We start from the raw sequence: 26,321 nt of genomic DNA on the forward strand, positions 1-26,321 counted from the left end.
TACCTCTTAAGTGGGAAATCACAGTCACAGTTATCAATGTGCTTTTCATGTGCATTTTGTGGCAAAAATTGATCTTAAATGCTTTTCTGACCAACAAAAAATGTAGTTTAATGACAAGTTAGATTAAAAATAATAACAGTGGTTTAATAATTGTTTAAAAAGATTGTCACAGGTGCTTGACTTGCACAATGGACCACTGTGTGCAGAAGCCAGCACAAAAATGTTGTTATGATGGTAGATAATGATATCAGTGTGTATTGGGGAGTCTAAGTAATCTCTCTCATTCTCTTGCGACATCTTTCGAGAGAAAGGTACACGCAAAAACTTGTCCTACAAAGGAAATCAGTCACTTTGGAAATCAAACAAAGAAGAACAAAGAAACATTTCCTATGAAAACATGTGATTGGTCATGTGAGGTCACAGATTGCATGTAGGAGAACTACAGTGGCTGACACGAAAACATGAATGGCCCTATCTAGAGCCAGTGTTTGTGGAAGAGGGCCCGCTCTATATGTAGATATAAATGCTCATTTTAGATAAAACACAATGATTCTTAGTTTCAGGTGTGTCAAAATAATGGAAACATAGTTGTGAATATTATACACCATTTCTGCCAGTGGATGCCCCTAAATCCGACACACTGGGCCTTTCAGCTCTGGTATTAGCTGTATCGGTTGAATTATTTTCAATACATTGTTTAACTAAAAGGCCATAAACTGTTTACTGTATGTACTTAGAAGGAAAGAAACGCACTCAACTGTTCTTGTCAAAAACCTGAGTATTTCAAAATGTGATTGTTCACTTGCAGCACCTGCAGTGATGAGTTCAAAACAAATACGCTGTCTTGTTTCCAGAGGAAGGTGCATACCCTGTATGGATGGCAACGACAAAAGAGGGAGAGCGAGATGCTTATCGGTGCTGCGGGAGGGTGGAGCATGTTAGTAATTCCTTCAGTCACCTGTAACTCCTGCTGTCAGACCATGGACTACATGCAGAAGACAACACACAGCAGCTGTGGTGAGTTCACTCTGCTAATCAGGCTCACTGAGACTCATTCGTGTCATTTCTGGCTTGGCAAAACACTTTCTAACAAACTTACTAACCTATTCCAGATCAGATTCATTACATGCAAGTATTATCTCAGTATAAATCTATCTATTTCTACCAGGATATTCTCCTGAAGAAGTTGTTTGGTCACTGAGGAGCTAATAAATCCAAAGAGTAGGCCGTAAAGTTTAATATATAGTTGTAGATAGCATGCAAAGTGACAGAATGTGAGGATGGTCTAGCAGGTACCGTATGTGACAGAGAGACAGAACAGTTTCTCAACATATGAACAGCTATGTGAAAAGAAAATGCAGCAGAGTTAACAGATATTTAGTCCAGTGTTTTCATTGACAATAATAAGTCTTGGAATTTTATCTCCAAAACTGCCCTCTTCCCTCTTCCTTTATATTCAGCTCCTGCTCCATTTCTCTAGTGTGTGATGGATCACTCTGATGTATCCTGGGAGTGAAAGCAGTGTTTTTTCCTACACTCTTTAGGTCAGTCTGGTTTATATGATATGTCATTTGTTTTTCCAGGCCCTGACAGTAGCCACTGCCAACTAAAGTTGGTCAACTTCGAAGCTCATGACAACCACATTTCCCATGAGACACAGGGGCTCAGCCAAAAGCACCTGGTGGTGCGACGAGGGAAACCATTCAAAGTTACTCTGCTGTTTCGTGGCTCGTGGAATCCTCGCACAGAGAGCCTGGTCCTGGAGGTCTGGCTAGGTATCAAAGATGGGATTAAGTCTGCTCACATTTAAAGCAAGACCATGTCATTTATGAAAGAAAAAACACAGTCCTACTTAGGAATAATGACAAAAGCACCCATGCTCGATACACTCTGGGGTGATGTTTCTACAGCCTTACTTGGTCTGGTATGACCAGTAGCTTAGAGGCAAAACTTTGTACAGATATTACTCATATTACTGAGCCAATGTGTTCACTTTAACATTTTTCTTTTATTGGCATTGACTAGTTTAACATTTTGGGAAATACTAATAACAGGTCTCAGTAAAATTGGTATCTATACCTTTATCTTAACCTTGCTGGACCTTGTGCCTCACCTTAACCACCTACTGGACGTGGTGCATGCATAACAAAAGTGTGTCCCGTATGGTGACCTCTGACCTCTGTCTAGTTTGAAGTAACCGAGGCTTTTTTTAGCTCCAGGATTTTGTTTTCAAGTAACTTTTGATCATCACAGTTTTTCAAATCTATTAGTGGCCACCGTGCCAAGTTACTGATGCTCTGGTTGTGTATGTTACAGTTTATTTGGAAAAACTGTCATTGGTATGCGCATGCTTGCTGTGGGCATATTGTGGTGCGTGTGTGTGTGTGATGTAATATTAGATTTTGTTGGTTTTGTGCGGTCAGATGGGTGGCTGTCATGCACCAATACTCTTTTTGATTTGCATTTTGTTAAAGAAAGTACCTGTTTGTTTTGGTGATAACTCTCACTCCATCCCTGCTATCTGCTCATTGCATTGGCTCCAATACTACATACAGTTGGTGTGAGTAGAAAAAATATGATTGGTTAAGGTAGAAGGAGGGTCATGCATTTTCCTCCATTAACTTGGAGAGGCTTGAGGGTCAACATAAAAAAACAAAACAAAGGAAAAAAGAAGCCACACCTGAGCCACTCCCCTCCTCTGATAAATACCAAACAGTCCCTTAGCACAAAGGCACAAGAGTGGTATCAGTTATTTCATCTCACACGAAAGGAAAGTGAAGGAAGGATGAGCCTTGCCTTTACCTTGTATGGGTGGCTGTGGCTCAGGAGTCACAGTGGGTCATCTAATAATCAGAAAATGGATGGTTCAATCCCTGGTTCTTCCAGTCTGCATGTCAAAGTATCCTTGGGCAAGACACCGAACCCCAAATTGCTCCTGGTGGCTGTGCCATGGTGTGCATGTGCATGTAAAAGTGTAACCGAGTAGCAAAACAGCTGTGTGTTTTATTGCTTATGAATTCAACGTTTATTTTTTAAAGAGGAAAATTATGTATTTTGTTTCATTCAAAAGTTACATAGTCTCATTTTAACTGAACTGGATTTGTTCGCCATACAGGTGATCTGTCAGAGAGGATCCCAGTTCAGTTCTCTAAAGAGGGATCTGACCCCAAACGCTGGTCAGCCAAAATCCACCCAAGCGAAGTGCATCCTAAGTCAGTCACCATCCACATCTGCTCCCCCGTTCAGTCCTCAGTGGCTGTCTATCACCTCTTCATCCACATAGAGACCATACAGACCAGACAGAGCTATAAGATGGGAGCATTTGTGCTTCTCTGCAACCCTTGGCTGAAAGGTGGGTCCGTGTAGTAATACTCCTTCCTGTTATTGTCTACACTTTTGGCTGTTACCTTGAAATAGAGGTCATTTCTGTCACTGCCAATGCCTTTCAGATGATCCAGTTTACATGCCACTGGATGCCCAAATACAAGAGTATATCAAGAGTGATTACGGGCTGGTGTACATGGGCACCTATCTAAACATATCTAGGCGGCCCTGGTCGTTTGGTCAGGTATGTGATGCTCTTTTGACATGCAGCTACATGGATCATGTATAATCCCAGCATTGTTTGCAGATAAGATTATAGTACAGCTATTTTTGTGTTTCCATGTGTGCAGTATGAGCCTGGGGTCCTCGACGCATGTCTGACACTCCTGCAGGTCAGCCCACAGCATCTCAAGGACAAAAACAAAGACTACATTCTGCGATCAAACCCTGTCTACCTCAGCAGGGTGATCTGTGCTATGGTGAGAAACAACACTCTGCACACACATTCCCTCTCATGCCAAATTCTTTACTAATATTTTCAATAACATGACTGGAATTTATTGAGAGGCAGTTTTCCCTGCAGTGTCTAATGTGTCTCCTCCTGCCCAAGGTGAACTGTAACGATGACCTAGGTATCCTGGAGGGGAAGTGGCACGGCAGCTATAAAGGTGGTGTCAAGCCTACAGAGTGGAGCGGCAGCGCTGACATCCTTCACCACTGGGTCTCGTCCAACTGCAGCCCCGTGCGCTACGGACAGTGCTGGGTCTTTGCATCTGTCCTCTGCACAGGTACTTTGAATAATTAGGACACGAGTGTATTTATGCCAAAGTCATAGGTGACATTTAAGTCTTATTGAGCTATCTGTAATGTCAAGCAGTTGCACTACATCTCTTGAATTTGAATTGGCCTTTGAGCATGTCTAGGAGTCAGAAAGTTATTGAAGGTTTCAGTTTCTTACAGTTCCAAGCAGGACAAGCTAATCCCACCTACATGAGTTTAAAGCCCTGTTTACATGTGGCTATTTTATATGTGACTACATTATCACGTCTGCTATCTCAATCCCGAGCCATGTCCATAATTTGTTAACTAAAAATTCCACTGCAAATTACCTAACATGTTTCGCCAAACATAGAGGTCATGTGCATATTAGTCCCCTGCGAATCAACATTTTGGGGTTATTTTTAGGTTATTTGTTTTCTCCTTGGCTTTTGTCTGCCTCTTTCTGGGCCGAGAATTACAGAGGCTGCGTTGGCAATTGTAAATCTTTGACAGGTTTTTGGGTGCAGGAGGCTCATCTCTATGCACAGTATGGAAACCCATTCGCAAAAAGAGCAAGCTCAAAACCATCAGGAGAGCAAAATCTTGAAAGATGATGAGATGGACTTCTGACATGGGACAATGTGTGCCAGAATTAGAAAATAAGGAGGTTACAAATGACTGTACGCATCATATCTGGAGGATAATTTCAAAAAATCTGAGTTGAATACAGACTTAACTTATGCTGTGTGAACACATTGTGCAAAACAGAGACGTGGGGAAGTAGTTTCTAAATCACATGAGGCCCCCGGGCGATACTAGTCCCATGCAGATAGAGCTGTAGACTATAACAGTGATACTTATATTGGTCCATGATATTTACTGGTTTCATCTAGAGGACTGCATTAGGACCCTGCACAAATCTGTAGTTGGGAGCAGGTGGTCAAAAAATAAACTGCAGGTCCCTGGATTTGTTGAAATACAACAAAAAGGGGGGCGCTATTCCTTATCAGTGCTAAAGTCTGTCTTTTCAGTGGCCCTCTCTGTGTGTGCCACAAGAGTGCACAACAAAGTTAGTCAAACTTGTGCTCACATCATAAGCTCAGCCGTAGCCTACTCTATCGCTACTGTTGCAGAGCAAAATAGTGGATTAATATGAACATTACAGCTCCAATGAAATGACTCATTTCGCTATCAGAATTCAATTTGATACAATAACATTTGGAAAATCTGGTATGCTGCATGACAAAATTATTTTATCCTGATTCAGGTAAGCATAGGGCTAAGCAAGAAGTAGCTAACACTGCGGGACAGGATGGGAATGGTCAGAAATCCAGCAGGAGCTGGAATAAGAAAATAGTCCCGTGCAGGTCTCTGGTTTTATCCCATTTATTAACCGCTCATTCCTCCAGAAATCAGCACTGTTAATAAGTTGCAAAAGTTGCGGCATCATAAGCTGTGGTCCTTATAGTCACCAAATCTTAATCCAGTGGAACACCTATAGGAGACAAATGAGGAAATATCTTTTAGAGGAACACTGTTCAGTAGGAAGTTGGAAGATTGTCTAACATGGTCAGTGATTTTAATCTCATCTGGGGCATGTTTGTGGGTATTTATTCATCCCTTTGATAATTACAGATGCAATTACCTGCTGTTTTTCTGTGAAATGGCTGGTCCTCCTCTAATTTCAATCCTGCACAGAGCAACATCTTTGTGTTTTAAAGTGGATTTTTTTTCTGCAGGAAGTCAAAAATGTTTTTGCTAATGTGACGGATGGAAACACTAACATATAGTACATATATCTATATATCTATTTCAGACCACATCCTGAAATTTGTCACCTGGAACGATGAGTTAAAATACCAAGGACCACAGTGAATATTTTATTCTCCACCTCCCTCTGTAATGTTAATCCCATCGGAATCAAATCTCACTTGTTTTGCAATATCTGCCTGATTGTGTTTGATGCCTTTTGTTGGATACATATTGATCTTGCTAGCTCAGTTCATACTGTGTGAATGTGATCGAAGGGATGGAGGGTTTACTTAAATAACAAAGACATGTATTTTCTGATTTACCTCTGTTGGTGTCCGCGGGTTGACCCTGATGGGAAGTTAAGCTCTGTATCTGCATGACCATTAGGGCAAAGAGAGAAAATATGTGGGGTTTTTTTTTTGTTTGTTTGTTTTCGTATTTTGTGTGGACTGACTTTTACAATATCATCTTCATCACTACGTCATTTCAACCCTTAATTTGTCAGTATAGATGATTTCAATATCCCGGTCCATATAATGTTTGAGACTGCCTTTTTTTCAGTGATGAGAGTGCTGGGGATTCCCTCCAGGGTGGTGACAGCTTTTAACTCAGCCCATGACAGCAATGGCAACCTGAAAATTGAAGAATATTACTCGAGCCAAGGGGAAAAGCTCAGCCTGTCAAAGGACAGCATTTGGTTTGTCCCTCTTGTTCTCTGACTACAAAGATATCTGTTTGTCTTTTACTTGTTTACTACACTTGCCCCAATTGTTGTCTGTTCTAACATTAGCCAATGTTAGAACAGACTGGCTATGATACTCATTTGTTAAGAGTGCATGTAAATGTTTATGTGCATCCATACCTGTGTGTCCTCCTGCAGGAACTTCCATGTGTGGGTGGAGTGCTGGATGAGGAGACCAGACCTTGGTGCAGGCTTTGATGGCTGGCAGGTAGTGGACCCAACCCCCCAGGAGAAGAGCGCAGGTGAGCCCCTGCCCCAAGAGGGTTTAAACAGCTGTCAATTGGATTTTAATTTTTCATTTTAAAGTTTTCAAATTTGGACAAAACTCATTTACTTTGCACGGCGTACTTAAAAACTGAATGTAATTGCTTCCTTCTTGAGTAAATGTCACAGAAAGTGAAAACCAATACATAGTGTGACTTATTTGTGAATGATAACTAACTAGTATGTAACAGTACACACATCTCTCTCGGCAGGGATATTCTGCTGTGGCCCTTGCCCGGTAGTCGCCATCCAGCGATGTTGCCTTGGCGCCCTTTATGACACGTCTTTTGTCTATGCCTCTGTTGATGCTGACGTCATACGGCTGATCGTGCGTGACGGACTCGTGGTGGGGAGGAAGGTGGACACTGAGTGGGTGGGAAAGCTGATCTACACCAAGAGCATCGGCTCAGACACACCACAGGATCTGACACAGACTTATAAGCCCAAGAGAAGTAAGACCAGATACAGTCCAGTGTGTCATCTTTAAAAAGAAGCCAATATGTGAAATGAGTCAGCACGATGTAAAGCAGGGTGTTTTCTGTCTTTGTTCTCCACATTTGTGATAAAGTTTTTCTCCCTATTTTCTATTCCTTTTCAGGGGGGCAGCCAGTAGACACTGTCAGACACTCAGCATGGAGAGGTCAGTGGTTGTGTGATAAAGCATCTTCACAGCCATCTTTGTTCTCCACATATTTTGAAGTTTTTCTCCCCATTTTCTGTCCTTTTTAGGGGGTCAACTTGCAGCCAATGTGACAGTGAACAAGCAGAGTGGTCAGTGGCTGTGTAACAAAGCATTTTCTCCCTCCTTTCCCCATGCAAACATACATATGTGCACACAAATACCTTAAAATGGAAGTTAGTTTGTAACTTGAAGTTTCCCTGTGAAGTTTTTTAACTTCTAGTAACACTGTGGAGTCATTTTTTTTTGTCCTGTACATGACCCACAATGCCAATGGCCTCACACTGTTACAGTGATTTACAGGTGGTTTTCTCTTTGCCAAAAGAGCCATCATGCAATTTCCTGTTTGCCTCTTGTGGTCTGTTGAGGGCGTGAATTTGATTTGCTTTTTTCATGACAAAATTTTTTTCTCCCTTTAACTGCAGGGTTTATGTCACATACTGCTCAGCAGTCCACGCGAGTGTTACTTGGAGCACGTAAGCTTTCATACTATTCATAATCCCCTTTCCCACTGCACAAAAAACCCACTAACTTCTGGCTTTAGACCTCAGTGGAAAAGGTTACAATCAACATTCATTCTTGGGACACATGACTCTGCAGTAGTCAGGGGGATTTATTGGCTCTAGTTCCAATCAGATCACATTGGCAGTGATAGAAACATGACACCACCCAGATTTGCCCTGAATAGGTATGCAGCTGGAGCAGCTCCATGACCTGCCCACCATACCTACACGATCATCCCCCTCTACCATTTGGTCTGAACAAAAGCTCTGAAGGAAAAGCTAAGTTAGCATTTAGCTAGTTTTGAAATTTTAGTTTAAAAGAGAGGTGTTTAAATTTAATGTAAGGGTTACAAATTGTGAATCCCTTCTTAATGTATGATAAAGAAAGTAAATGAATTAAGTGGCTTATTGTTATTATGGCTGCAGCTATGTCTTCCTTTTCTGTTGTGATGCAATGATGTGCCGCCATAAATTCCATCTGTCTCCTTACAAGCAGACCTGGAATATTGTTCAAAACTAGTTGTCACCAAGTTGAAGAGAGAGTCTAAATAAGTAACAGATATAAAAAAAAAAGATGTAACCAGTGTAAGATTTTCACTGGGCTCCATGCTGCTTTCTACTGTTTAAAAATCCTGTTTTCTGTCAAACGTGACACACAAGTTAAAACAAAAAAAAAACAGAAAGGCATACTCATCTACTGCAGAGCTATGTACATGACTTTGGTCCACTGGAAATGAGAAAGAGGTCCATTGCAGTGTTGGAAACTAACTTTTTTGTCAATCTGCCATTGTGGCTAGTGGACTCCAAAATCTACCAGCCACTTAATAGATTACTGTTGTTTTTATTTTTCATTTTTAGCATTTTTTCCTATGTTTAAAAAACCTGCAAGTACCTGTTACTTTTGGTGGAAAATGGGTAATATTGTCACAAAGTATGGGGTGCCGTTTGTAAAGTGTCTCACGCTGAAAATAACATCAACATTTTGCCACATTTAGCTTCAAACAATGTTTAAAAAAGTATTGTGAATTTTTTAACGTCACCTTTTACCACATTTACAGCAATATTTGTTAACTTAGAAATATATTAAATAGTTAAATCTAAATTTTAAATCTAAATCTAAATGTTAAATCTAAATGCTAAATCTAAATCTAAATATTAAATCTAAATCTAAATCTAAATCTAAATGTGAAATCTAAATGCTAAATATAAATATAAATCTAAATGTTAAATCTAAATGCTAAATATAAATATAAATGTTAAATCTAAATGCTAAATCTAAATCTAAAAGTTAAATCTAAATGCTAAATATAAATATAAATGTTAAATGTTAAATCTAAATGTTCTGGGTGAAACTAAATATTTAGCTAATATGCAAATTCACACTGCCGGTCACCGGAAGTACCAAAATAAAAGCTCGGGATGGTCAGACTGTGTTTATAGAATCAAATAACGAATTAAAACCAACTTATCGGGGGAAATGAACACTTGAACATACATTAGCGTGATAATAACTACCTAAAATAACAAGAAACATGTTTGGAGAAATTTTATTTGACGTGTACTTTGAGTTGTTAGTGTCCCTTCGGAGGGATTAACAACCTAAGCTAAGCTAACAACCGTTAGCTGTTAGCCCCGTTAGCAGTGTCTGTAATCACTAATTAACTCTTAAATGGTCGGTGAAAAAAATATTTTTTTCCAGCGGATGTCTTAGTTACAACATGATTGAGCTAGCAATGCAGTTTTGTGCTGCGATGTGTGGTATTTATTCAGTTTTGGGAAATCACGAGGTCTAGAAAGCATCAGTGGCTGCAGCAGCAGCAGCAAAGCTATCAGGACGTCATCTGTTAAAAGCCTCCCGTGGTCGGATATGACATGAGACTACTCCAGTTAGCTCAATCATGTTGTAACTAAGACATCCGCTGGAAAAAATATTTTTTTCACGGACCGTTTAGAGTTAATGAGTCATTACAGACACCGCTAGCGGGGCTAACAGCTAACGGTTAGCCCCGCTAATCTACGATAACCATGTTATTAATTTCAGAACATGATAGTAATGTTTGTTCAATCATTGTGTTTATAGACTTCACAAACACCAGATTAGTCTAAACCGTGATACAGTGATGTGAAAAATGTGAGATATGCATATATATATGTAGCTAAACTCCGCTGGTTTTCTACCCGGAAGTATTTGTAAACAACAAGGTGATTCCCTCCGAAGGGACACTAATAACTCAAAGTACACATCAAATAAAATTTCTCCAAACACGTTTCTTGTTGTTTTAGATAGTTATTATCACGCTAATGTATGTTCAAGTGTTCATTTCCCCCGATAAGTTGGTTTTAATTCGTTATTTGATTCTATAAACAGTCTGACCATCTCGAGCTTTTATTTTGGTACTTCCGGTGACCGGCAGTGTGAATTTGCATATTAGCTAAATATTTAGTTTCACCCAGAACATTTACATTTAACATTTAACATTTAGATTTAGATTTAACATTTAGATTTATATTTATATTGAGCATTTAGATTTAACATTTATATTTATATTTATATTTAATATTTAGATTTAACATTTAGTATTTAGAGTTAGATTTAATATTTAGATTTAGATTTAACATTTAACATTTAGGTGCCACATTTAATATTTAGATTTAACTATTTAATATATTTCTAAGTTAACAAATATTGCTGTAAATGTGGTAAAAGGTGACGTTAAAAAATTCACACTTTTCTAAACATTGTTTGAAGCTAAATGTGGCAAAATGTTGATGTTATTTTCAGCTTGAGCCACTTTATAAACGGCACCCCATAACAAAGCATCAGGGGCAACGAAAGTGTTCACAAATATAAGTTATAAGCTTTGATACTCTTTCTATTTTTGCAATGACAAAATCCCTTTTACTTTTACAGCAATGTGTACTTCCACACAGTCTGCCTTGCACTCTACTCCAGCAGTGGGTGGAGCAGGTAAGCACCATGTCTAAAAATAAATGTGCTATTAAGTAGTAATGTGCTTAGTAGAAATATCAATATTAGTAGCAGTTTTGATCACCTGTGATTGAGGCAGCTCCACCTGCTAATTTGAAGGGATGTCTACATAATTTTTGTGTTAAATCAGACACAAAAACCAATGTGTCCATGGACTAAAACTGTCATGAACACCCTGCACCATTAGCAGTAGTTCATCTAACACATGTAACAAAAGTGATCTTTTCGTCATCGGTTTATCTGCTAGCTATTTGAAACAACACACACATCTCTCCCCTTCATCTCTAGGAGGAACGTCACCCACTCTGGAGGTGTCCCTAAATATGGATGGGGTGCCATCTGTGGGTGAGAACATCACCATGTGTGTGACGGTCACAAACCAGTCGAGCAGCCCCAGGATCCTGATGGAACACCTCAATGCTCAGGTGAAGGAGTACAACAGCAACCCACAGGAGAGCTTCTGGAAAACACACAAAGAAGTGCGCATACAGCCGGGTGAAGGTGAGGAGAGGGCAGTATGAATGTGGACAGTCACAGGACACTTTGGCATTTGAACTTTAAAACAACCACAATTTGTTTCTCTGATGTTCATTTTTCCCACATCTTTTACATTCTCTGCAGTTGTGATGCTGCACCACACTATCCCTCCCTCTGAGTACGAGTCGGTCCTGGTAGGTGATGACATTGTGAACGTGGCAGTGGTGATAAAGGACATGATAACCAAAGAAAGGGTCCTGGCTTTGCAGGAGTTCAACATAAAACCACCACAGATAACCATAGAGGTACAGCAGCATCCAGCCCCCCTACTCTGCAGCTCACACATAAATGATGGAGTGTTGTCTTCCTTATATTTCTTCTTTATTGTTCTTCACTTTGATCTTCTGTCTTCTGTCAGTTCACATACCATCCGTGACAGGATGGAGCTATTTTAATGAGGAACAAAGACATAAATTCATATCAGAGAAGCATTCAGCACCAATCGCCCCTCTCTATAGTGTGGTGACCTACATCTCAGAACTTTTTATATTCACTAAGTCATATCACAGTTTTTTTTTTATCACATCATATGATGCACAGAATCTGCCATAAACAGTAGTGAAGTCAGTTACTTCCCCTGTCATACTCACTCTTACAGTCTCAGAGGTCACAATAACCATTGTGCTGCGAAAAAAGTACTGGCAGTTGTAATTTTAATGTTTTTTTTTTTTAATTTTTGCAGCTGAGTTGATATTCCCCTTTTGAGCAGAACATATATTTCTACTTGAGATGGATGATTTTTAGAAATCTAAGCACATCTGGATCACACCCACCTGACTTGAGGTCAATAGTATTGATTTGTACTCTCATAATGAGTAATTAGCAGAGATTGTCATACTCGGGTTATTCTGCCAAAAATGAAAGTAATCAATTATCAGTTATCAATCCTTTGCATGAAATGTGGTATCACAATTCCAGTCCCCAAACGTTAGTCTTTTGTCAGCTGTGACGCATTGTCATAAGACAATATTCTCACCTATCTTGGTTTTCCTGCACATTTAATTGAACTCAGTGTGAAAAAGTCAAATATGTGTTTTTTTATACATATACTTTTTTTCCCAATTAATACAAATACAAATACAAATACAAATACATAGATAGGTCACAAGTTCATGTTTGCGCACAAAGGGAGAGGATTGTGGTATTCAAAATAAGGCTGTGTATTGTTAAAAAATGATGATACCAGTGCTAATACCAGTAGCCTTAAAATGATACAGACACCAATAGAGTACTTCATTTGATACCTTTTTTTTACTACTTCATTCAGTACCTATCACGTGAATAGAAGCACTCTGTTGCGTAAAATGCCACCAGATGCTGCAGGCGTGTTGTACAGCCATACTTTCCAATGGTTTGGTGGCATTTTGGCACGCTGAACTGCCAGCTCCATCAGATACACTGTGCTAGACTTCACCACACCACAGACTGTATAACTGCTGCAGTAGTGGGCCAATCACGTTGCATTAATTTGAACACTTTCAGTGATTGGCTGCAAGAAAAATCATACAAACAGTATTTTTTTCAGAAAAAGATTGAATGTGGGTATTGTTTGACTCGAGAAGTTTCAATACGACTTGGTACTGGGTTATTATGGTCAGTACCTCAAAGGTATAGAGTACTGATACCCAGCCCTGATTCAAAACCCCACTGATCTTCATCAAAGTCTAATCATTTCCTCAGTTAGCAGATCTTTGCACTGCATTGTGCTGCATTGGTGTGGAGCTGGTGTTAGGGTAAAAGGCATAGAGGGTATAGGACACTGGCTCACCAAAAAACATACTCTTCATTCTTAATTTGGATCCTAATTAGCTTCCACAAAACAGACAAACAAACAAACAAAAAAATCAGTCTGATGTTGGCAGGGAACACATTCCAGGCAGAAGAAGCTCTGTAGATAACAGCTCTCATCATACAATTTGTTGTGGACATGGCACAACCACATCAACAGAACTAGTTTTTCATGAAGTAACAGGTGATTTGCATGAGTGAAAGAAGACAAAATTCTCATTTAGCCTCTACATCTATCACATAACTGTATTTATTTCCCAGATTGAAGGAGGGGACAGCATCCAGATGACGAAGGAGCACACAGCTCAGGTGTCCTTCATCAACACATTTACCAAATCTCTGAGAGGAGCTATGCTGACTGTTGAGGGATCTGGATTGTTACAGGGCAAACACGAAGCCAGGTAAGTCTGTTTACAGTCGTACTTCAAAAGACACAATAAATCATCATTCTCAAGTGATACTCGTGGTTGCTGCCTGCATGGCTCTGTGGGACCACAACAGTGTCATAAAAAAAATAAAGACAACCAGCTCTGTGGTCACATTCCTGTGTCAGTGTTACACAAATATGTCTTGAGCCAGGAGGAAAAGATGGTTCGTAGCTCAAGTGTCTGAGGAATGCAGTCTGGGAATGCTGTCAGGTGTGTTTTTGTAGCAGCAGGAACATAATGTTGATACATCCGTATGTGGTCATGTAGCTCTGTGAGTGTAAAGCACCATCAGCCTCAGTGGTTAAATTTATTTATATATTCATACAATGATCCCCTCTTCTTTTTCCTATCCTTATTTTACATTCAAAGTTCTGTTTTCTTTATTGGCAAAACAGATTGCGCAAGGGATACAATATGAATGTAGAAGTTCAGACTGAAAAAGGGATAACAAATGTTTTGCATGTAATAGCATACAGTTGTATAATGAAAGAAAATCAAACAGCTGCAGATAGCACATAAATAAATAAAAGAATATATGTGGAAAGGTGGCAATAACTTAATATTTGGATGTAATGGTGAAAACCACAGAAAAACCGTATAAGGAAAAAGATATAGATAAAAAAAGACGACATATTTATGTGTTGTTCTGATTTCTTTTAAACGTGTCACATGCTTTGACATATTTAACATTCCTGTTCATTTAAGAACAAACTTTATTCACTTAACTTTACAAATACAGTATGTCTTCAAATCTAGTTGTGTGACATGTTTAACTTTGCTCACTGTGTGCATTTTCAGACTCAAGTAAATGTTGAATTTTGTTTTGGTCTGACAGCATGTCATGGTCTTGGTACCTTTGTCTTTAAACAGGCTGCATTGTGTGTCATCTACCTCTACCCCGGCAGAACTTAGACAATCTGTTTCCTCTGAGTTGCCAGGTTTGTCTGTGTTGACCAGTCTCAGTGGCCAGGCTCAGGCTCAGGCTCAGGCTCAGGCTCTGTCATAAGTGTGTTTTGCTCCTGCCACTTTGTATTGCTTGTTCAGTGCTAAATGCCACTGAAGTGTATTTAAATGGAACAAAAAATACATGTGTTTCCCTTACTTGTAGTGCTATTTATCAATCTAGATTGTTTTGGTGTGAGTTGCAGAGTGTTGGAGATATCAGCCGCAATGTTACTAGATGGCACTCGGCTTGTGGTGCTCAAAGTGCCAAAACATACATTTGAAAAACTCAACAGCAATGTATCTTTCCAGAAATCACGACCTGATTACTCAAGATGATCCACAGACCTTGTTGGAGTAGTTTAATGTAGGAACTATTCTCTTACTTGTGAAGTTCACCCACCAACTGTATAATCACACAGACACAGGCTCATGACAGTGCGAGATATAAACATTAATGGCATTCCCCTTGGCTGAGCTGTAACATTAGCTAGCTCAGTGGTGCTATGTGCGCTAACAGTAGATGCACAGTGATTTGGTTGGCAGGTGTAGTTCTGTAGAAAGAAAATAGTTCCTACACGATACTGCTCACAACAAGGTCTGTGGATTATCTGGAGTGACTGAGTCATGACTTCTTGAAAGACACATTGCTGTTCAGTTTTTTAAATATATATTTTTGGTGCCTTGAGCACCACAAGCCAATTACCATCTAGTTCCATAGAGAAGGCAGACATCTCTACAGCTGACATCTCCAACACTTACTCCAGCATTTTACACCAAAACGATTTAAATTGAAAAGGAAAATATGTATTTTTGATTTAGGGGTGAACTGTGCCTTTAATTTCCTGTTTCCTCTGCTTCACCCTTCCTTTACCTATTTTTTAGCTTCAACCAGACAAACTTTTCCAATAAAAGTTTGAAAAGTTTTAAATCCATCTTTCTCTGGTTTGGTCCTATTTCTCTCTTATTTCAGTCTCCTGGAGCCATGGTGGCTTTTTTATTGGCATAGACAATGAAGCAAAAGTTTTACCCCAGAGAGGAATAAGCTTGCTAATTAGAGAAAAGATCCAGCAGAAGCATGTAGTTACTGTAAGAGGTAATGCATCACTGTGCTAAATACCGAACAATAAAACGGCTTTGGCATTTGCTGTTTTGGCTTGAGAAAGAGCAGAACATTATTTCAGGGAGCCAGAGAAATCTCTCTATCTGGCAAAGGATTCGTTGAATAATTGGTGGTATTAATCAGCACCGCGCCAACATCGCCCACACATACACACACACACACACACACACACACAGACACACACACATAGATATAATATAATCGTTTGTGCTGTGGAGCATCAAATATCATGCCAAATGCCCTTTAATTCATTGTCCAATATTATTACCGACTCTTGTGCAGAACAGTGGATCTCCAGACTGTTTCAAAGCTGCTTGAGAAATATTCTGTGTGGGTCTTTGTGAGAGCTGAAATGCTGAAAGATAAAACCTTTTTCACATTTTGACTTGTAAAAGGAGGAAAAGCACAGGTGAAATTTATGACATCATCAATGGCTCAGTTCCATTACGTGTCAGAGTAAGCTAATGCAGTGTATCAACATGTGCAATAACAGGCCCCTCCCCCAAGTGGAATCCAGCAATCACTGATGTTTTTTTGTTTTAAATACACCTGTGCTTTTCCTACTATGACATGTCAAAAAATCTTCCGTGAAGAATGTCTGTTAAGATTCTCTCCTCTCTCTACCAGACTGGTTCTCCTGCAGTCCGGAGAGAAGATAGAGAAGACGGTGTCCATCATGGCCACATCACCTGGCACCAAACTGCTGATGGCCACGTTCTCCCACAGCCAAAGCCCCAGCATCGTTTCCAGGAGCTTCCACAAAGTCTCTGTCGCGACTGCATGACACTGAAGAGTCCATCCTCTGAAAAAGTTTAATAATGACAAAATCATTTCTTTGCACTGATACATGCAGGAAGTATGCTTTTTATTCTTTCAATATTGTATATTGATATCTGTTTTAGCGAAGACATCTCAGGCAAAGATAAAATATTTTCATTTCTCAGTAAAATGTACGCAGACAGTCTCTATTTAATGATCCATTCTGCATAATTAATAATAATAACAGGAAGAAATACTTTATTATTAAAGATTATATTTTTTCATTCTATTGTCATATACACACAAACCCAAAATACACACACATGCACAAACAGGACCTTTACATGCATTAAATGGAGAGATGTCAGAGTGAGGGGGCTGCCTTGAGCAATTGGGTTCAATGCCTTGCTCGAGGGCACCTCGGCAGTGTGCAGGAGGCAAACTGGCACCTCTCCAGCTACCAGTCTACACTCCATATTTGGTCCGACGGGGACTTGAGCCCTGACCATCCGGTTTCCAACCCAAGTACCCCCCTTGGACTGAGCTACTGCTGCCCCTTGTATATATGATCATATCATATTTCTGCATTTTACTGTATGTGATAATTTATTTCTTAAAAAACTGAATACAAGATAATACTTATACATATACAAAAACGTAAAGTACATGATTGTAATATGGTATGATTTTTTTTTTAAATCTAATTTTCTTGGAGATACAAATATCTTCATGACTACTGAGTAAAGTCTATCAGGCAATAAAGACTGAGATTAAGCTGAAAGCTCTGGGAAAAAAATAGTAAGTGGACCTTGTGTTAACAATTTCTTAGTCAAGTTTTTAATTTCAAGGTCAGCAACTTTCATGCTCAAATAAATGTCCTCTATCTGGTCGGTTGTACCCACACTTAGACTAGAGATGATCACCTGACCAATAGCCAGTTTGAGCTCACTGTAATGCAGCTAAGAAGACGTTTCAAAAGAAACCAATGAAAGTGTTGCGACAGTGTACATGCATGAATGTCTTCACACTGATTGTTCCTTTACAGAAGAATACATACTAAATATTTTGCAGCAGATATGATCTTTTTGAATGGCCTCAGGTGACTTATGAATAAAATGTTATCATAATGATCGGAGAGCGTTATCTTGCCAGACTTGTCGGTGAGGATTCTCACTCTCTGCTGACCCATATCACAGGACATTTAGTTGCCTCTGACTTCCTGCCAGTGAGTTGATGTCTTACAAGTGAAAGTTATGAGTCAAGTCAGAGGAGCTTGCACAGAAAGGCTGAGATATCCTATCCTTTAGTTCTTAGTAATTAAATGAAAAATGCATATATAAAGAATGCACTCTATTTTACATGTGATAACGTTCTTATATTTGAGAATGAAAACAGTCGGGAATCCAAATATGTAATTAATAATGTATTTTTTAAATGCCACATGGCCTTTCAGTGTATTTCACTGGTTTATGTGTTTTTGTGAAGGAAGTGCCATCACATGGTGACACCCTGCAGTTGAATGAATGGGTGTGTTAACAGTGCAATCTAGATATGCCTTGTCAGATAACATCAGAAGGAGGGGGACTCCAAGAGGCTGGAAGTTGACTGATAACTGGTTGGTTCTAGGTGGTTGCATCTGTATTATCAAAATACTATCACAATCACAGACATCCTGATCTTGTCAGTCTTGCCATTGAAGATTCTAAGCGTCCATTTGCTAATACCAGTGTCACAGAACCTTTCATTCGTCAGTTAAAAGCAGCTGCCTGTCCTGTCAACACCCTACAATATGCCCAGTTGCTTTTGACTTCCTGACAATGTGGTAAGTGAGGTGATGACTGTGATCTTGCCTTACAAGTTATAGTTACAGAAGTCAAGTCAAAGTAGCTTGTGTGCTGCATATCTGCCAGGCACACCAGTGGTTTAGTTCACTGTGATTAAGTCTGAGAATATCAAAGAGAGATTTAAAAGAAGAATCAAAAGAATCAAAACTGAAGGCTGAGTGATCCTGACTTTACTCCCTGATATGAGTCACTGAAAAAACCTTCAATCTCTGCATATATGTAAAGCCAAAGTATCTTTTATCTTTAGTTAGACCCACCCTGTCTGATAAATGGTTGGTCTCTCAAGCTCTGCGCACCCAGTTTGCAATACAGACGTCACTGTGACATGTAAAATTGGTGGATTATCCCTTTACATCTTAGGCCGGACTGTCCTGCATTGCTGTAAGTCATATACACCACTAGATGGCAGCATTGGAGTATCCACCCGTGTGTCTGTTTCCTCAGGAATTTATTGCCATCAACTAATCTTTGTCACGAACTAAAATACGAAGGTTTCATTAATTTCAAGTTAATTCAACTTTAAATTTGACTCATCAGAGATTTTGTAGTCTAAAGCAATCATATGCATACTTTACACTTGAAACCTGCCTTCTCTTTATCATGTTAAAATAAGTCATGGTAGTTTCTTATTTAAAATTCTATTTGGCATTTTCACTTTTATTTGACAGATGACAGAGTGGAAATAGGTGAGAGTGGGGAGGGTGTATGAATTGCAACAAAGGTCCCAAGGCTTGCGTCGAACCTGGGGACGTTGCAGTTATATGTCATGCTTAGTAGCTAACCACTCGGTTACCACAGCGTGCTGATGGTTGTTTCCTCTGATGATAATAAAGACAGTGCTCACAGTGATGAAAGTTGGTGTGACATTGGGCTTAAATTGTGTACTTTGTTATCCTCCGTTCTGTTATGGGTTGCAATAATAAATGTGGTCAAAGTTCAGGGATGATTGTGGTCGTGATGAAAGGAAACCAGCGCTGACTGACGGTAGATATACAGGAAACAAACAGCGGTCTCCTGTGTTGAAGTCCAACATTTTAGCAACTCGTTCATCACTTGAACTTGTTATCTCAAGTTCAGTTAACTTAAATCAGTTGGTTTTACATTTTAACAAGACATGATGACTGATCAAACTATTCAACCCGTTCTCATTACCACAGCGTACTGTATCATGCCCCTCAGCAGAGCGATGCACACACCCTTTAGTGACAACACACAGTGACACACAGCTGAAACACATTGTAACATGAGGTTAATGATGTGAAATGGTCGCAGTTAGGTTAAGGCAAAAATACTACTTGGTAAGGTTTAGAAAAAACGATAATGATAATGATAAATATGTTCATTATGTAAACAACACAAGCCGTAAAAGTGTCAGTGCGCAACGCCTGTACATAAATTACGTAATGTTACCTTAAAACAACACTAACTTTTGGTTTCACAAAAGATATGACCTGAAGTCTCATGGACAAACGTTTGGCTTTGTTTGACTCATCTACCTCCCCTCAGTCCCACCCTTTGTGGACCCTCTCACCATCTACGTCAGTTACTCTCAGCATCGTGTATTGCATCGGATAGGTTTACATTGAATTTAGTTGAAAGGCTGGTGCGTCTCATAAAAACTCCAAAGGATGCCTTCAGCGCTAAATCGTCGGTATCGCACACTGAGGGGCGCAACAAGGTGACATCATTTGACACCCTGGGAATGAGAACGGGCTGAAAAATGTAGCTGAGGTTGAGTGAACTCACTTTGTTAAGGCAGCTGGGAAACTTGAACCATCCTAAAAGGTTTTATGGTGTTGAAGCATGTTTTATTACATGATGGAAGCTTTTTTTTTTCTCCTGTGTGATGAACAAACCATCAACAGAGCCTGAGAAGACATTTTGACACATTGAAAGCAAAGCTACTTTACTGTAGGAGACCAAGTCATTTCTTCCCGTGTTCAGAAATAGGCCTATCAGGTTGCCTGTAAAACTGAGTGAGCTCGGACAAGGGCACTTTACTGCACGCCCTGCACTTTTCACTGTCAATATAATGGGCTTATAAATGGAATGATATAGAAGATCTCAGGTCTGTATTTGGGCATTTAATTCCAGCTAGCTCTGAGAGGTTCAGAGATGCTTTACAGAGAGATGCTTTATGTCTGTAGCTTCTAGACGAGGATTGTTTTGACCTAAAGGATTCCAGGCTGACATGTGTGTACCGAACAGCTTGTGATCTCACCTCGGTGTCAGGGAGATTGAAGCAGAGGCGTTGGCAGACGGAGACGATAATCAGACTCCACGCTTGCTGATTTTCAGACAAATTAAACGTCAGGGGAAAGCAGGGAGCGGGACCGCTGGGCTGCTTTGAAAAGCTGAGGCTATCATAAATTATTAATGGCTCCCTGTCACGGCCTCCCTCTCTTCATCCCTCGCTCTTTTCAACCATCCTGTTCTTCATCCATCCCTGCCTCCTCTATGTTGATCGCACTTCTTCCTTCCGTACTTTGTTGGTCTTCCTCAGACTCTTCCTCTGTGCCAATCACCTCCTCTTTTCATCCCTCCTTCCTCCCTCTTTTGTCTTCAGTCCATATCTGTCTTCCCTCCCTCCGTTCTCCCCCGCCTTTGTGCCTTCTTTCTGAATTCACTCATTTTCATCCCTCCCATCCAGCTGCTCTTCATTACCTCTACCCTCCTTAATCTTGATCACTTTTTCCTCCTCTGCATATCCCTCCCTCCTTTTCATCATTTTGCTGTCCATCCTCCCTTTCCTCATCCCTTCCTCCTTCTCTTTAACCCTGATGTTTCTGCTTTTTGTGTCATTGCTCTTTTATCCTCTTCCTCTCTCCCTTTGTCATTTCTTGAGAAAAAACATTCCTGTCAGTACATAAGTTAGCTAGCAAACCTGTTCATGGACCGTGCTGGAGCTACTGGAGGACTACTTTAGATACTACATACACAAACATTGGCGCTAAGCAAAGATCCTCCTACCCAGCCCAGTAGCCAAGGAAATACAGCCATATTGGATAATTCTGCTCCTCATGATTTACATCCAATGCCAACGCTCAGGGCCAGTGCAGGAAGTGAGCCCCTTTTGCAGCGAGTGGAAAATAAGGGTGTGGAGTTTTGGGTGGTGGACTGGTCTGCAGCATGTCTGACTTTGATGCAGGAGACAGAAACTTGTGTCCAATCACAGACCTGCAATCCACCAACAATGCCCTTTTATGTACTGTAGCCATGAACTTTTGTTACCTTCACCATACCATAGTTGCCAGTGCACTTGAGGAAGACTACAGCCTCCTCATCACACCACATATATTTTAGTTTACTGCCATTTTTTTAATCTCTTCGGAGGAATGGAAGCTTCAGTGGACATTAAAGTTTAAGTCACATGCTTTATGCATGTCATGGCTTTCTCACATTTTACACCGACTTTACCACCTCATTATTTGTTTCTCCTACTGGGTTCAAGACAAAAGTAGCCTGTGCCTTTGAGGTCATCACTAAACCTGAACTTTGGAGCTCTCTCCTGTAGGACTGCAGGTCTGTGGACACTGCAGATGCCTTTATAAAGCAACTCAAGACCCACTTCCTCAGACTCGCCTTTATATAGTTTTTAGAATGTAACTTCATTTTATAATTTGTATGTTTTTGGCATGTTTTATGTCTGTATGTTGTGTCTGTTGTGCTGTCTTTTATTCGCTTTTTTGTCTTTAATTGTGAAGCACTTTGTGACAACTGCTCTACACACTTACTCACTAGACACTTTTTATCCTTCCTTCTATCAGGAAGCTAACTGTTTGACCTTCTGGAAAGGGGCTGCAAAATCAATTTCTAAACAACTTCATAACATTTACAACTGCAAAATCAATGGATTACTATACAAATCCGTTATTAATACTTCATTAACATGTGTTATAATTGCAGATGACTGATGAGCTTTTGCTGATGGCTTATTGGGAATGGAAACTCAAGACTCTTTATAGTGACATACTAATATTCTAAACTGTAGACAGTAGACACTGATGACTTGTAAGAAAGTGAGAGACAAACAAGCATTTTCAAACCAATTCAAGCCAAATTTACTGATACAGAGCCAAATCATGATAAAATCTCAGGACACTTTCATACAGAGCAGGGCGGATGTCTCTGCATGGGGAACTGAAATAAGTTACTCCATTAGAAAATTTTGGGAGATGGAATTGTCCTCCCAGACCTTAATCAGCTCCTGGAAGTCTGTTAAGTCCAACAGGGCCTGCAGAAAAGCACAAAGAGGTTGCTCTTTACACATTATTTTTAGATATTCAATTACAGATAGCATATATATATAGCATCCCTATTTCCACTTGAAAACTTCTAAAGGTTTAATAACTTCTAAGTGGAAATTCATGGTTTAGACACTAATACACTACCAAATATCCCACAGTGTTATGCACCAGCCTGATCCACACTAGCATGAGTTCAAACCAGGTGGCAGAAGAAAAGCTCTTTCTGGTGGGTGAAGTTCAGCATCTTGGCACGTGAGATTTAGTTTGATGGCTGGGTGCTCTTTTACACAACATTTGGAAATACCTGTTAGAAGAAGAACATGATGTAAACTGAATGTAACATAAAGGTGGCTTTAATTTATCAGCCCAGGTATGCTATTATTACACAGCTATGATTGTCTATCTTACCTGAAAGGTTATATTTATGAGTGCATCTCTGCTCTTTGGTCCCTGGTGCATCTCTGGTCCCTGGTCAGCTGAGGTCTTCACATGGCAAAACAAAGGATTCAGCAGTGTAGGTTTCTGGGAGATACTATAAATGAAGAATTGGCCATATTTCTCTGCCAGAATCTGCAGGTGAAGGTGGCAACTGCAGGTTCCTGACAGTGGCTGTAGATGGAGGCTGCAGAAGCTGTAGATGGAGGATCTGAGCTGTCTGCCAGAATCTGCAAGTGGAGGCGGCGGCTGCAGGTTGATGGCAGAGGCTGGAGATGGAGGTTTGGCTAAGCTGTCTGTCAGAATCTGCAGGTGGAGGCAGCGGCTGCAGGGTGCTGACCGAGGCTGTACACGGAGGTTTTTCTAACAGCTGTCTACAAGAACCTGCAGGTGGAGGTGGCAGTGGTGCAGGTTGCTGGCAGAGGCTGTAGATGGAGGTTTGGCTAAGCTGTGTGCTGTCTGCAGGTGGAGGTGGTGGCTTCAGGTTGCTAGCAGAGGCTTAGTTTGAGGTTTGGCGAAAGCTGTCTGCAAGAAACTGCAGGTGGTGACTGCAACTGCAGGGTTCTGGCAGAAGCTGTTGTTAGAGGTTTGGCCAAGCTGTCTGTCAGAATCTGTAGGTGCAGGTGGAGGCGGCAGCTGCAGGTTGTTGGCAGAGACTGTAGATAGAGGAGCTGAGCTGTCTGCAAAAATCTGCAGATGGAGAAGGCAGGCGCAGGTTGCTGACAGAGGCCGTTGTTAGAGGTTTGGCCACAGATGTCTGCAAGAACCGGCAGGTGAAGTGGTCAAAGGTGCATGTTACTGACAGAAGCTGTAGTTTGACGTTTGGCCAAGCTGTCTTTCAAAATCTGCAGGTGGTGGTAGCGGCTACAAACTGCTGAGAGAGGCTGTAGATGGAGGAGCTGAGCTGTCAGCCAGAATCTGCAGGTGGAGGTGGGGGCTGCAGGTATCCGTCTGGTCAGCTGAGGTCTTCACATGGCAAGATGACAGAATTCAGCAGAGGCTGTAGATGGAGGCTTGGTTAGGATCTCTGCCAGAATATGCAGGTGGAGGCCACAGCTGCATGTTGCTGGCCAAGGCTTAGTTGTAGGTTTTGCCAAGCTGTCTGTCAGAATCTGCAGGTGGAGGCGGTGGAGGCGGTGGAGGCGGCGGCGGCGGCGGCGGCGGCTGCAGGTTCTTGACAGTGGCTGTAGATACATTCTGCAGAGGCTGTAGATGGAGGAACTGAGCTGTCTGCCAGAATCTGCAGGTGGGGGGCAGTGGCTGAGGGTTGATGGCGGAGTCTTTAGTTGGACGTTTGACCAAGCTTTTGCAAGAATTTGCAGGTGGAGGCTGCAGCTGCATTCTGCTGGAAAAGGCTTAGTTTCAGGTTTGTCCAAGCTGTCTGTCAGAATCTGAAGGTGGAGGTTGGTGCTGTAGGTTCTTAACAGAGGCTGCAGATGGAGGAGCTGAGCTGTCTGCCAGAATCTGCCAGTGTGGAAATACCTGTCAGAGAAAAAGATAATGTAAACTGAATGTAACATAAAGGTGGCTTTAATTTATCAGCCTAGGTATGCTATTATTAGACAGCTATGATTGTCTATCTTACCTGAAAGGTTATTTTTATGAGTGCATCTCTGCTCTTTGGTCCCTGGTGCATCTCTGGTCCCTGGTCAGCTGAGGTCTTCACATGGCAAGATGACAGAATTCAGCAGAGGCTGTAGATGGAGGCTCGGCTAAGATCTCTGCCAGAATATGCAGACGGAGGCCACAGCTGCATGTTGCTGGCCATGGATTAGTTGTAGGTTTTGCCAAGCAGTCTGTCAGAATCTGCAGGTGGAGGCAGCAGCTGCATTTTGCTGGCAGAGAGTTAGTTTGAGGTTTGTCCAAGCTGTCTGTCAGAATCTGAAGGTGAAGATGGAGGTGGTGGCTGCAGGTTGCTGGCATATTTGGAGGTTTGGCCAAGCTGTCTGTCAGAATCTGCAGGTGGAGGTGGGTGCCTGCAGGTTCCTGGCAGAGGCTGTAGATGGAGGAGCTGAGCTGTCTGCCACAATCTGCCAGTGTGGAAATACCTGTTACAGGAAAAAGATGATGTAAACTGAATGTAACATAAAGGTGGTTTCAATTTATCAGCCCAGGTATGCTATAATTACACAGTTATGATTGTTTCTCTTATCTTATCTGAAGGTGAAGATGGAGGTGGGTGCTGCAGAGGAGCTGAGCTAGCTGCCCAAATCTGCAGGTGGAGGTGGGCGCTGCAGGTTTCTGACAGAGGCTGTGGATGGAGGAGTTGAGCTGTCTGCCACAATCTGCCAGTGTGGCTAAGATCTCTGCCAGAATATACAGGTGGAGGCCACAGCTGCATGTTGCTGGCCATGGCTTAGTTGCAGGTCTGGCCACTTCTGTCTGCAAGAACCCGCAGGTGGAGGTGGCAGTGGTGCAGGTTGCTGGCAGAGGCTGCAGATGGAGGTTTGGCCAAGCTGTCTGTCAGAATCTGCAAGTGGAGGTGATGCCTGCAGATTGCTGGCAGAGGTTCTAGTTGGAGGAGTTGAGCTGTCTGCCACGATCTGCCAGTGTGGAAATACCTGTTAGAGGAAAACAATCATGTAAACTGAATGTAACATAAAGGTGGCTTTAATTTATCAGCCCAGGTATGCTATTATTACACAGCTATGATTGTCTATCTTATCTGAAAGATTATTTTTGTGAGTGCATCTCTGCTCCTTGGTCCCTGGTGCATCTCTGGTCCCTGGTCAGCTGAGGTCTTCACATGGCAAGATGACAGAATTCAGCAGAGGCTGTAGATGGAGGCTTGGCTAAGATCTCTGCCAGAATATGCAGGCGGAGGCCACAGCTGCATGTTGCTGGCCATGGATTACTTGTAGGTCTTGCCAAGCAGTCTGTCAGAATCTGCAGGTGGAGGTGGTGGCTGCAGTTTGATGGCAGAGTCTTTAGTTGGACGTTTGACCAAGCTTTTGCAGAAATTTGCAGGTGGAAGCTGCAGCTGCATTCTGCTGGCAGAGAGTTAGTTTGAGGTTTGTCCAAGCTGTCTGTCAGAATCTGAAGGTGACGATGGGGGCTGCAGGTTCCCCGGCAGAGGCTGTAGATAGAGGAGCAGAGCTGTCTGCCACAATCTGCCAGTGTGGAAATACCTGTTACAGGAAAAAGATGATGTAAACCAAATGTAACATAAAGGTGGTTTCAATTTATCAGCCCAGGTATGCTATTAT

General features: G+C 41.2%; 1 protein-coding gene across 1 annotated transcript; it reads left to right on the forward strand.

Moving 5' to 3' along the window:
• The first annotated feature begins 879 nt into the window (after window positions 1-879).
• Window positions 880-17,724, forward strand: LOC117258727 (protein-glutamine gamma-glutamyltransferase 5-like). Its single transcript, XM_033629833.2, has 17 exons — window positions 880-1,017; window positions 1,584-1,775; window positions 3,116-3,352; window positions 3,450-3,568; window positions 3,675-3,803; window positions 3,935-4,112; window positions 6,397-6,532; window positions 6,716-6,819; window positions 7,054-7,293; window positions 7,440-7,481; window positions 7,571-7,612; window positions 7,946-7,996; window positions 10,935-10,991; window positions 11,301-11,513; window positions 11,634-11,794; window positions 13,599-13,738; window positions 16,458-17,724. The coding sequence occupies exons 1-17, from the start codon at window positions 906-908 to the stop codon at window positions 16,612-16,614; spliced, it is 2,310 nt and encodes a 769-aa protein (XP_033485724.2). The 5' UTR covers window positions 880-905; the 3' UTR covers window positions 16,615-17,724.
• Window positions 17,725-26,321: the final 8,597 nt, after the last annotated feature.

The sequence above is a fragment of the Epinephelus lanceolatus genome, chromosome 8, assembly GCF_041903045.1.
Source record: "Epinephelus lanceolatus isolate andai-2023 chromosome 8, ASM4190304v1, whole genome shotgun sequence".
Lineage (NCBI taxonomy): Eukaryota > Metazoa > Chordata > Actinopteri > Perciformes > Serranidae > Epinephelus > Epinephelus lanceolatus.

Bases quoted from the DNA above. Each gene is read 5' to 3' on its own strand.
- LOC117258727 (XM_033629833.2), top strand. From the start codon at position 906: ATGCTTATCGGTGCTGCGGGAGGGTGGAGCATGTTAGTAATTCCTTCA. The intron at 7,997-10,934 runs GTAAGCTTTCAT...TTACTTTTACAG, and splicing joins GCGAGTGTTACTTGGAGCAC to CAATGTGTACTTCCACACAG. The intron at 11,795-13,598 runs GTACAGCAGCAT...TTTATTTCCCAG, and splicing joins CACCACAGATAACCATAGAG to ATTGAAGGAGGGGACAGCAT.